The sequence below is a fragment of the Chaetodon trifascialis genome, chromosome 16 (assembly GCF_039877785.1).
Source record: "Chaetodon trifascialis isolate fChaTrf1 chromosome 16, fChaTrf1.hap1, whole genome shotgun sequence".
Classification (NCBI taxonomy): domain Eukaryota; kingdom Metazoa; phylum Chordata; class Actinopteri; order Chaetodontiformes; family Chaetodontidae; genus Chaetodon; species Chaetodon trifascialis.
Window position 1 is genome coordinate 19,980,643 of NC_092071.1, and position 12,998 is coordinate 19,993,640.

The 12,998-nt window shown below is 43.7% G+C and overlaps 1 protein-coding gene across 2 annotated transcripts in view; it reads right to left on the reverse strand.

The window, feature by feature from the left end:
- The window catches only part of med13a (mediator complex subunit 13a), a 69,105-nt gene that overhangs the window by 29,064 nt on the left and 27,043 nt on the right, over positions 1-12,998 (reverse strand). For both annotated transcript variants that reach the window (XM_070982638.1, XM_070982637.1), the window contains exon 4: positions 2,290-2,435. In XM_070982638.1, coding sequence (XP_070838739.1) covers positions 2,290-2,435 — 146 coding nt within the window. The remainder of the gene's footprint in view (positions 1-2,289; positions 2,436-12,998) is intronic.

Here is a 12,998-nt window from a genome sequence, read left to right on the forward strand (position 1 = left end):
TAACATAGACACAGATATGCATACCTCGCTTCTGATCCAAATACCAACAGGGTACGTGTGTGATACTTGTGTGAAATGGTCTTATTCCAACAGTGTTCTTCAGAAAGCGATTTCCTTCCCTCCACAAAATAAGACAAAACGTATATCATAGTCGTTCGTATGTGTGAGTGGAAATGCAAGCAAACAGTGGTTTTGGGATTACATAGTATTTGGCTTAGGGTGGGGTAATGAATTTAGATGGGATATCATTAGAGCCACACATTTCTATAACTACACTACACTATAATTTAAAGAGACTGCAGAGGCTTTTCTTTTTTAACTGGCTGCAAGCCAATCTGTAATGAAAGCCTGACAGAAGATTGTATGTGCATTATCTTGGCAAAAGCCCCCAACACAGCACACACATAGCTTACTAATAAATTTCATTGGGAAAAAACACACGCCTACACGTACACTGAGCATTTAACATCGACAAGAATATATTTTCTAAATGCTGCTGAAAGCCTATTTACCTTATTTTCTCCAGCATACTCCACCCCTTAAGTCCTTGTGGCAACATGCTGGGTGTTTTACTCAACAGTCTAAAGTTAGTTTGAGTTAAATGAGGTACTTGACTCCTCAAGATTAACATGTTTTAGTAGATTTGCAGGCAGAAGCGTGTCTACAAACCCATTTCTTTTGTGGGTAAATCGGCTTCCTGAAAATAGAAGTATCTAAAGCACATCCACAGTGATCCTTCAGTATCTGATCAGCATTGGGCATGTTGTGTCTTTTCTTTCATAAATAAAAGCAAAGGAGGCATTGTCTCTGTGTGTTGGCCCTTTGATGCATGGCGTCATTGTTGGTTGACTTTTTTTTCCCATTTACACTTGACAGCAGAGATGTAACCACTTATGATTCAACAATGCATTTCAACTAGGGACTTCAATGATTAACCGATAATCAGTTAACCACTGAGAATGTTTTTGACCGGTCACCACACACACACACGCACACACGCACACACGCACACACGCACACACGCACACACACGCCATCACCCAGCTGGCGTGCCGTATGATTGAGACCCATATGCTGCCAATCAGTGTGGTGCAGGGCGGGGGATCCAAAGGGCTAGGTCGGAACCTCAAGCTTGAATACGTTATGCATTGGGAGCTACTGTGACTAAAGGCATTGAAAACCAGAAGAAGAAGAGAAGAAGAATGAACTAAAAGTTAGGCTTGGTAGTGCAGACAAGCTAGCTCTGATCACCGACAGCTGGACAGCTCTCACAAACGAAAGCTTCATCACAATCACCTGTGGCGTCATCAATGCTGACTGGGGTCACGGTTTGTGTTATCAGGGAATTACCATATTTTCAACCTCTAAAATCCGTTGACGTCCCGACATATTTAAGTCTCTGCAGTCATAATATTCATTGAAAATAATTCCTGAGACAGATGTGAAAATATCTATAATATACTGTATATAAATATCTCTCTGTAACATTTTTTCTCAGGCTGCTTCTCTGATGTCCGCCCTCCCTCTCACTCCTCTTCTGTCCATGGTGTGGTCAGACACAGAATAACAAGCTGAGCCGGTCAGTGGCAAAAACAAACACTTTCAGTGGATGAGCAAACGTACTGAAGGATTACATTAACTGGTCCAGTTTTAAAAACTACTGCCCCATTAGTCACGTAGACACAACAACATGGGGAAATAGGGTCCAGAAGCTCAGAAATCTGACAATCATGTTTCCCATTTGTCTGAGACATTGAAATCTTCCAGGACACAGCTGACTTGGAGATGCAGTCCAGTGTGTTCCTCAACACAAAGTTAACTGGTTAGTTATTGTTAATGTCAACTGAGCTATCAAAAGCAAAATGAACCAAATCTGACATCCACAATTTCACCTCATTCAAGGAAAACTTTTACAAGCTTTGCAACCGTGTGAGTGTCCACAATACAGCATTAGTCTTATTCTTAAAAAACAAAAATTCAGCTCAGCAAAGTCATCGAATGATGAGCTTGCTTTTTAAAGTTTGCAGTGCCAACAGGAAAATTGATCCCAATTCTCAACTTCACGTCTCCCCAGCTGACCCTACATTTCGAAAAAAGTTGCAAAGCCGAAAACACAGTAATCACAACAGGCTACTGGTCCTTCTGGCCTGGCAGTGTGAGCGCACGGCCATGTGTACAATCATGCAAATGTCAGCAGTCTTCTACCGGCTTCTGTCAGCTGATTCAATTCAAACTGTGCTTCTGAACTTTCTGAGCGGCTCAGCCATGTGTCGTGGACTGGAGACTCACCTTGGAAGGGGCTGGATGCCTGCTGAGCCAGAGTGAGGTGCTCCTCCGTCAGATGGTACACAGGCTGGTGCTGGTTGATCTCCACACTGGTGCATACGTTGCTCTCACCATGCAAGAAGAAGGTGAAGGCGCAGGATAGGTGCTCACTGCAAGGAAGAGGAGAGAGAAAGAAAGAGATGAGTCGTTTGGGATCACACTACTTTAATATGCAATTTGAAAAGAAGTAACGCTTGCAATAAATAACTCCAGTAGCGTGTAAAGGTGGAAAAGTGACTGCTGTGGGGTAAAGGGAGCAGATTAGATAGCCGAGTTCATGTTTTTTTTCACACAGAAAGAGTAGGCAGGGAGAGGAAAAGTAGAGAGAGAAAATATGATCATAAAAGACCTTGTCTTTTTTTCTCAAAGTCTACAATGGAGTCTATGCTCTCACTCATATTCTGCTTCAACATGACAGTGACTCTTAATAGGAAAGATGAGGCCAGAGACAGATACAAGGGAGTAAAAGTAGAAGCTAATCTGTGCGCCCTCTGGCAAAGACGCCTTATAAGCCTGTATCAAATTGTTCTGATGGCGAGACAGGTCTGTATTCTGACATTGCTAAAGACAACAGGGAAGCGTATGTATCCCTCCAGCGTAATGTTAAAAAGTAATGCCTTTAGTAATTTGAGACTTTAACGGCCTGCACAGAGGTCAAGATGCAAGTGAGTCAACACAGCAGAGCTCACAGGTGGTACGTGTGCACGAGCGTGCTTCTGTTTATATAGTGTGTACAGCGCTGTGTAGCTAAAACAAAGGGGCAGGACCTGACTAACCCTGGCTTTCAAGCCCAGACACTCAGCTCTAACAGTACATCTCTCTCTCACACTCACACACACCAGCACTTCTGCTTACAACAACGCCTGTCTGTGCCAGTCTGACCTCAACACCACACAACAAAAGTGACAAGTTGAAGAAGAAACGGAAAGCAAGGACGAGGCAGACGGAAGGAGAGAGGGGCAGAGCAAAATGTAGGCCATTGTCTGCGGGCTTTCCTCTCTCTTTCAGCCCGCTCTCGTCCAAAACACACGGCCGCTAACACACACGAATCACACAAATGCAGAGAGTGCGAGAGAGACAGCGCAAGTGACGGATGACCGAATGAAAGAGGACGCTGTGAATTTGGAAGTGGATCAAAGAGGGTTGCCTCCTCCGAGGATTTGGTTAAGCAAATATCAGTCTTCTCTCCCTGTCTCTCTCTGGCACACCTACTCTGCAGAGGATTAAAGAGAAGGAGCAGAGAGGGAGAGCGAGGCAGATAGAGAGATGGAGAGAGAGAGAGAGCACTTCAAGAAGATAATACCACCTACGTAGTGAAGAGATGCCCTAAGCCCCCCAGAGCTTGACATTCATCTTACATTTTTTTTTCCTCTAAAAATGAAGGTGGTGCTAGTTGGTGACTAGCTATGAATGTATGATATTCATATTCTACAGCTGGAAGCAAGTAGGCTAATGAAGGTGAGTCAGAGCAAGAGAGAAAGAGAGAGACACTTGGATATCTACAGCAGTGCTGCCAAAACATGCACGTATCCAGGTATTGGACTGCGACTGCCATGAAATCTAAGGAGCGGGTCAGATTTATTCAAGTCTGTCATAATGCAATACTGACATGCTTATTTGTACATTCAAAGAGCTACTGGGCTGTAATCATTCGTCCTGTTTATACAGGCCGGGGAGCAATCTCGTCCTAACGTGACCACAATGTAAGTCACGGTAGACAAAAACCAGAGTCCTCACCCTGTAAAACATTCATTCTTACATTAATCTAAGGTCAACATGAGGCTTCAGCAGTCTGAGCTGCTGGGCGTTCAGACAGCATTTTGTAGTTTGGCAAAAGCTTATACAACACTCAGACAAATCAGACAGGTATTTTGCAAATTTACCGTCTTTTCAGTGATAGATTCCCTTTTTCTTTCTTTTTTTTTTTCCACACAGCGTTTCCTCGCTGAGCTGCACACGAACGGAACCCAAAAATGGAACTCCACCCTAAAAAGACTACGTTTGGAAGATAGCCTCTTAATTGTCTAAGACTGCATTTGGATGACATTATTTCGCACTACATGAACAGTCAGGCCACTCTGCTGATGCAGAGGGCTCCGAAAGTTTTACCAGGCATCATCCAGAAAGGTGCTGAGTTGGACCATTAAACACATGTCAGCACACACTCCTGGTAGATTACTCTGTAACAATGCCATTTCACCTCACCATCATCATAGACAAAACGTTTGCTGCTGTGATCACTTTCCAGAGTTACAAAACTTGGTTTCCTAATGTCAGAAACTGAGGTACAGTGTTTTGACATCTGATGCATCACCAACACAACCCTTTGAATTCATTTTAAAATGCAGGGCTGGTTTTGGTCTAAACACAGACCAACTCTGACTGAAGCCTCATATTAGATAAACTTTAGAATATATTGAGTGCAGTTAGGAAGGATCACTTAACAAACAATGACTCCTAAAATAATCTGAACCTATCCAAAATCAGTGATGTAATCCAAGCAGGCCAGATTAGGTGATGGAGCCCAAAGGTGCTTGTGGAGCAAACTGACTTTTCAGACTGCACGACAATTTAAATCATAATCCAATCTTCCAAATGCACTATACGTGTGCCACAAACATTCCCTGTCAAATAATAATGTCAGTTTATACATGGAAAGAACAAGCGAGTTGATTTGCATGATAGCTATACAAATCAAAGAAAAGCTTTGGTGAAAAACATAAACACCAAGAGCAAAGACGCCTTTGTCTGGGATCTGAGACATGACTGCTCTGTAGTAAGTTACACCGGTGTGTACATCTGCGAGGAGAGTGTGTGCTGTGTAAAGCACCCTCCAGTCCTGGGGCATGGCATGTCACCCAACCACCTGGAGGGTGTGTGAGAAACAACAAGTAGAATAATAAAGATGGGGGTCAGATTGGTAGCCAGGCATGAGCTCTCCTCATTAGCATAACTTGGGACTGAGACAGACTGGCGAGGGGCGCTGAGGATATTTAATACTATCGTGAAAGGATTAAACCGCATTTTGTGGGGAGATGGATGAGCTGGTTAACCCGTCAAGCGATCAGAACATTGTTGTCTATGTTGTCACCACAAGAATTCTGCTATTATCGTAGTGTATTAATGCACGTGGTGGCAAAATGGCCAAGAGAACAACAAAGGAGCAAAGGAAAAGCAAGTGAAAGAGAAACGAAATGTGTTGCCTTCTGCAGACGTCAATGGGACTGCGGTCTACCGTTCCCCTCTCACACGCAGAGAAAACCTGACGCTACACATTCACACACATCTGTGTTTGCAGGGCACATGTAAACTCGAGGTAGAGGGCTGCCATCTGTGGCTCAACAGGCCGAAGTACAACACAACTCTGACACACAGCATCACGCCAGATTCAAATCAATTCTTTACAAATGTGATTGTACAGATTGCTCTGCCGGTGTCAGCTGATAGGTTAAGAAGATTATCAGGCATGCCAGCTGTTGGCATTAAAAGCGTCACATGCTAAATGATCACATTACTATCCAGTAGCGATTAGAAGACAACTTGCTCTATATGAAAATATCACTTTACATACTTAAATGTCACTTCATGATTCTGAAATCAAATGTTTGTCTACTTGTAAAAAAAGCAAATTAGCAGTAATTGTAAGGCATTTTTACTTTTTCACAGATGACATGAAAACTGGAAATAATCCTGCGTGTCAGCCTCATTAAATGTTATTTTTAGAATCTATTGACCCACCTGAACATTTAGAGCATTGAGTCGCAGAGTGACTGCCGACAGAGGAGTGGCTCAAATATCAACAGGTGCTCGGTTAGCACTTGGCCGAGGGAGCACCGAAACATCAACAAAAACAACGGTAGCATGACCACACGCACGTGACACACACTAACACGCAGCATCGTGCAAAATTCAATTCTTCTGCAAACATCCATGGCATGCTGGTGAGGCAAACACAACACACACACACACACACACACACACACACACACACACACACACACACACACACACACACACACACACACACACACACACACACACACACACACACACACACACACACACACACACACACACACACATACACACCCCGGCATGTGGGCTACACATACACTGGCAAACAACAGCTGCTGAGCATGGTGGGGAAGTGTGTACGTGGTAGCTGAGATTAGGTGAGCAGGTCAAGTGTAGGCATGGGGAAGCCAAAACACTGATTTAACAAGCATTTCCCCCATATATCATTGCAGACAGATTTCAGAACAGTTTGACAGACGCTTCTGGATGTCATTAAGTAATACACTCACATGTTAAGAAGACAAGGTGAAATCTTAAAGCAATAGTTTAACTTATTAGTTTCTTTGCTGAGAGGTTAACCAGAAGATGGATAGCACTCTTATGTTTGCACAGTTAATATGAAGCTACCACAAGCAGCCAGTCATCTTAGCTTAGCATAAAACCAGGAGGACACAGCTTTGTCCACAGGTAACAACATCCAGCAGGCAGCACCTCCAACACTCACTGCCTCACACATCACATCTCATTAGCTTAATCCGTTCAAAACTTCCCAAACTGCTCCTTTAAATGAACGAGGACGTTCCCTGTGGGCCTCAACTCCAAATTAAATTCTAATGAAATTATGATTTCATTTGAAAACAATTTCTTACTTTGCCTAAGGGTCCCCGGGAACCTCCTGGGGGACCCCTCGGGGGCCTAGTCCATGATACTGTGTCTGTTAAAGTGTGTCGAACCTGCCTGAAGACTCAGGTTCTTGGGGATTTTAGAATGTCAGCTCCCCTTCAGCGAGATAGCGTGTGCACTTGAAAAAAAGGCCAAAACCCAAGGCCAGTGTTGAGCGCCGCAGAAAGCGTGATTAAAACACCACCTGTCAGCAGAGCGCTGCGCATGAGCTGATGGTCACAGAAATCCCTTCTTTTTTTTTTTTAAACGACTAAAGATTTCTCATCTCGTTTGTTTGCTCTACTATTAGAGGAGTTAAACGCCTCATAGTGACAATGGAGAGACACAGCAGGCTGCAGTGTACCAAAAATACTCAGTTTAACAGCCTTCAAAACAACTAGATATTTGTCAGAATATCATGTTCATTAACTAGATGTGTGGGACTTTACTTTTATCTCCATCTCTCTCTCAGTCATGTTGAGAAGGAGGGAGGGTTGCCGTTGTAGCCTGACAAAAAGCCAAAGATCTTTTAATCATCTTTTCTCTCGCTGTCTCCACCTTTCCTCCCACTCCCCTCTCCTCTGCTCTTCATCTATTAAGTGGCAAATAGACTGGGCTGCTCTCTGATCTGCTCTACTTTTCCCCTTTACTTCACCACACAGCACACGCACTCGCTCACACTCCACTGTGACTGTCTGCAGAGGCACTCCCTGCCCCACCTCTCAGATGCAAATGGCCAGTGGCCTTTGGCTGGGTGAGGAGACAATAAGATAGTCCAGTGAGGATTTGAAGCGGGGCCACATACAAAGGAGGGCAGGTGGGCACATTTGCCTTCAGCTGGCATGCCATGGAAATGAGGTGCCAAAGGCCAGCGGCGACCTGTGCGGCGGCAGGGAGCGAGTGAGCGAGCCGAGCGGGGCTGACAACCTCTATCAGCGTTACGGGGACGGTCTGCTGTGCAGCACACAGGCAGATGATCAGCCATTTCACCACCCCCAAGTTTTGACATGGCATTTATTTACAAAGAGGTTTTCCAGCTTGTTTCTTAAAAGTACACAGAACAGGCCTTCTGACATTTCACTTCATCTCAGAGCTTATTCGCTGAACCAACACCGACACACCGAAACAGAACAAAACGCTGCCTTTTAGTTTCTTCAAACATTTCTGAACTGCACTGGTCACTATATTCTGCATCGTTCCACTGTTTGCTTTAAATCCCAAACTCTCTAGTCCAAGGTGACGGCTTCAAATGGCTTGTTTTGTCTGTCCTCCAGTTCAAATAAACCCAAATAGTCAAGTCAGACAGAGAAGAGCAGAGAATCATTACAATGGAAGAGCAGGAACAAGTGAATTTTGTTTGATAAATGACTGAAGGGATTTATTGATTATCAAAGCAGTAGGTGATTCATTTTCTGTATCTTGATTAATTGACTCAAAAAAGACAAAAGATGGCTGATATGCCTTAAAGAAATCAGCTCTATTCACTCAACCCTGCATCCCTGAAAGAATTCTCAGCTGAAAACCTGTTTTACTTTTTCACATAAATGGTGGACAACAGCAATGGAGAGAAAGCACATTGTTCTCTCTGAATAAAACAATGAGTCTGTGAGTAACACCATCTCATTATCTTCGCTGAGGTATCTGGACGAGGACTGCCAGCAGATTCATTTGTGGCATGTTGTTACAGCAAATAGCAGCAAAAGCAGTTGCCCATGCAACCCTACAGGGACCGAGCATCCTGCTTCCTTCATGTACTGTCTGAGCTGCTGGAAATTCATGTACACTGTAATTTTTCTATCAGAGGATTATGATGTTCCTGCCAAATTGTCATGCATTAGTGGCATTTTCATTGAGCTTTAGTTCCTTAGTCCTGTCAGTTTTGCTTCACTGTTCTAAAACATGCTGATTCTGTTCTTGAGATACTGTGACTGCAGGTCGACTGATTGTGCATTTTGAAAGGGCGATATAATAACGATGGCTTGGGGTGGGAAAAAGAAAATAGCCGGTTAATCAGCAAATATCAACACCTAAGTTCGGCAATTCATCAGTTGCCAGCTTGACGTGACTTTTATGCATCCCTGCACTATTTTATCAGTCCTCTTTTGCTCAGTCTGAGTATTATCTTGTTGATATAATAATAATAATAAAAAGTGTCACTTCTGTAAAAGATGACCAAACTCTGTCCCTGACCATGAGCTGCTGATCATATTCTATGTGAAGCTTCTCTTCTTTTCAGGCATACACACACAGCTACAGAGGCAATATCGAACTTGATTTAAGGTGAACCAAAAGTCAAATGGAAGCCACAGAGTCTGGACATTTTGGGGGGAAGATATGAAGACAGAGAGGGCAGAAAAAGGAAAGAGGCTGCAGAGCTGTGACATTCCACAGATGTTTGTTGGGCTTGGCTGGCCACGCTCTAAGAACCGAGCTTCCGTTGAGCTGATGTACACTTCCTCAGCACAACAACAACGGCAGCGGGTGCCCATGCTGCTGGGAAGAGTCACCCTTCCATCTCTGGTCATTTCGCATTACTGGATACAGCAGTCACCTCTGGTCTGCCTTCTATGTGGATATCTGCCATTTGCAGCAGCTTGTTGTTCCGAACTGGGGCATGTAAACATGTTTTGACTGGTCATGTGCTGCTGCAGTGACACTGCGTGCTGGCACGGGCACACTTTCTGGCACAACATTATTAAACAATGTTTCTGGAATTGAAGCTTACGATAACAATCAGCCACCATGCAAACAAGGATGAACTGACTGTGGACAGACACGCGAAAGACAGCATGGTTATTGATTAAAACCTTTTCTACAAAGGAGCAAGGAGGCCATTTTTCTGAACAACACTGGTACTATGGAGTTTGGATTATTGTTTACATGAATTACCCATCAGCAGAATATTTCAAGGCAGTGCAAATTTGACTTTCATATCAAAGCCACATTAGGAATTGACACGGGACAAGAAACATGCTAATCCACAACAACGGTACATATTTCCATGAAATAATGAGGTGGTATTGTGCTCAAGAGTGAAAGACAAGACAAATAAGGGAGGAAAGATAGCAAGGCAAAAAGAATGAAGGTGGTAAACAGCACTGAATTAGAGGACACACTTCCAGGCTGATATAATCCTCCCTACTGTCTAGCCACCTGACCACTGGGAAACAACAGCACTGTCTGCTGCCAAAGTAACACAAGCTCACACAAACACACAGAGCCCTGAGAGACGCAGCAGCGCCGGCTTTAGCACACAGTTCACACAGGAGAGTAGGTGCTAGAGGAAACACTAAACTGAAACTCTTAAGGCCAGCACATTCACTTACACACACTCAGAGCTCTATTACTTTGAATTGATTTCCCTCTGCCACAAATGGAGAAGGGGTGGGGGGTGGGGTGGGGGGGGGGGGGTTGGGGTGAGCCTCTTTATATATGTCAGATTAAACTTGGAAGGGAGAGAGGAATGGAAAGAGACAGAACGACAAGTCCACAAAAAGAGGAGAAATCCGATCCTCTACAAGTCTATCATAGCCACACACAGATACAGCCAGAGCCGACCCAAAGATAATACTGACATAACCCTGACAACAAGTCAAGTTCCAGCATGCATGCGCGCACACACACGCACACACACACGCACGCACGCGCACGCACACACACACACACACCCACCCACCCCAGGGTTCCTCTAATACACCTGCTGTCAGCTAAAAAGCAAACTGTCTCAATCTGAGCCAGACACTTTTGCTCTTCTGAAAAAAATATTCCAGCAATTATGTTCATTACCATGCTCGCATAATCACGTTGCAACTTCATCGCGATGCGACATCTGTTCCTTCTTGTGAAAGAGGCACTTAGTATATCACTGCAGTGTGATATGCATTTAATTGTTAAAATATGCACTCTATACAAAGAGCATAACATACTTGCAAACAATCCTTCTCTTGAACTGTGCAGCATACGGCATCCTATAAACCCGTCAGTGACAAATATATAGCATGCAAAAAGGGTGGAAATGTAAGCCTGTTTTAAGCCATGCTCACAGAGTCATTAGGTCATCATGCCCTTAGTAATAGGAGTTGTGCGGCTGTAATAATAAAGGTTCATCATCCAGAGCCATGGCCAATTAGTCAGCCTCATCCTGGATTAAAGCTGGGCTTCTGCAGTTAACCCACAAAGGCGAGGCCTACTTTGGCCTCTTTTTTTTTTTTTCAAATTAGCTGAAAGGCTTTTTGAAAATCGTGTTATGCTGCAGTTAGTGTGGTTTAAATTTTTGACTACTAGCTGTGACATATTACATGGAAATGTAACTAAATACCGTGGCCGAGTTTGCAGGTTTTATGCGACTCTGTAGTGAAATTAGACTTCAGCATCAGGTTAATTGTTGTCAAATTAAGGGAACACAAGACAGACAGTATATTCCCTTACACTTTTCAAACAGTAGTAGCTGGCAACATGAGCTCCAGCGGTTAAGACTGTTTACCTTTTTCTAAATTAGCTATGTGTGTTGGCCTAAGCACAATAAGAGAAAGGCGACTAATCAAGACGAGTTTCAAACAACATGTAAGGGTTAACTTCTCCTGGTGTAGAAATAGCTGTCCTTTATGCTCTGTGCATGCCAGTGGAAGCTTGCTCGTTGTTGTTGACACTTTGAAAACATCTGTTACACTAATCACACTCTCAAACAATGCTGGGCATTAACATGGGATTGAACCAAGAGTGCAGCAGAGAGGGAACGCAGATAATCAAAACAGCACATTCGGCAGCACATTGGAACAACTGCTAGTATTTGTGTTCTAATAAAGAAACTAGAAAACAATGGATGACAGACCTCAATCAGCTGAGCACGTTGAAACAACAAAACTGTATTCCAACAGACATTCTGTCTCCCTCCACTTGAACTGCATGACATTCCCTGCTTAGATATTACTTCAAATTACACACGACAAATATTTCTGATCATGTAAGCAATCTCAATCCACTTTCATTAACACTGAAAAAGAAGCATGCATTACACCAACTGAGCTCTGAAGACATGACAGACAGCTATGAGTGGTTTCAGCTGATGCCTGCACAGTGATGTCTATACAGCGAGAAGGAACACGACAACACAGATCCAGAGCTCCACGTAAAGATCACATATCTGGAACCCTCAAGTGTTTGATCAGCCTATGCAGTGAATATAAGCTGAAACCTACAGGTGGCTCACACAGATCTGTAACATCATATCAATGTTACAATGCAGCCACCGTACGTTCCACAGTGATGACATGAAAGAACTAACACGGCATAAGTGATTAGCTTTAAAGGTCCAGTGTGTATAATTTAGTGACATCTAGTGGTGAGGTTGCAGACTGCAACCATCTGAAGACACCTCACCTCACCCTCCCCTATGTGGCTGCTAAAAAACGCAAAGTGGCTATTTAAAAGTAGCATTTGTTTGTCTGTTCTGGGCTACTGTAGCCCCTAACAAACAAACTGATTTTTATTTTCAGGTGATTATACACTAATAAAAATATGATTCTGATTATCATATTCCATTTCCCCTGAATCCTACACACTGGACCTTTAAATGTGGCCATCTGTCTGAACCTCTGGATTAAAGACAGTACCACAGGACTCACAGTTACTGAGAAAGGGACAGAGTGCAAGGGAGGGGGAGACGAGGGGGGAGTGACGCCCGGTGGATTAACTATGACGACTTCTTCAGACCTTCGCTTGGCCCCGTACTCTGCCGTAGCCTCTGGTCACATGGGAAAATGGGAGGAATGCAGTGTACAGCGGCTGAGGAGGAGGCAGGAGGGTGTAAAGAACAGGGAGCTGAGGAAACGTAAGGACAAAGGATTCCCTCTATGAAAAGACACATTTGTCCCTACTGCTCACCTTGACTTGCACTGCTGACACAAATATGGTGCCACAATGCATAAAAAGAAGATGACGCCTGTTAACTGTAGTAATAAGAAATAAATTCTTTGTTCTCTCACAGCCTCTTGCTG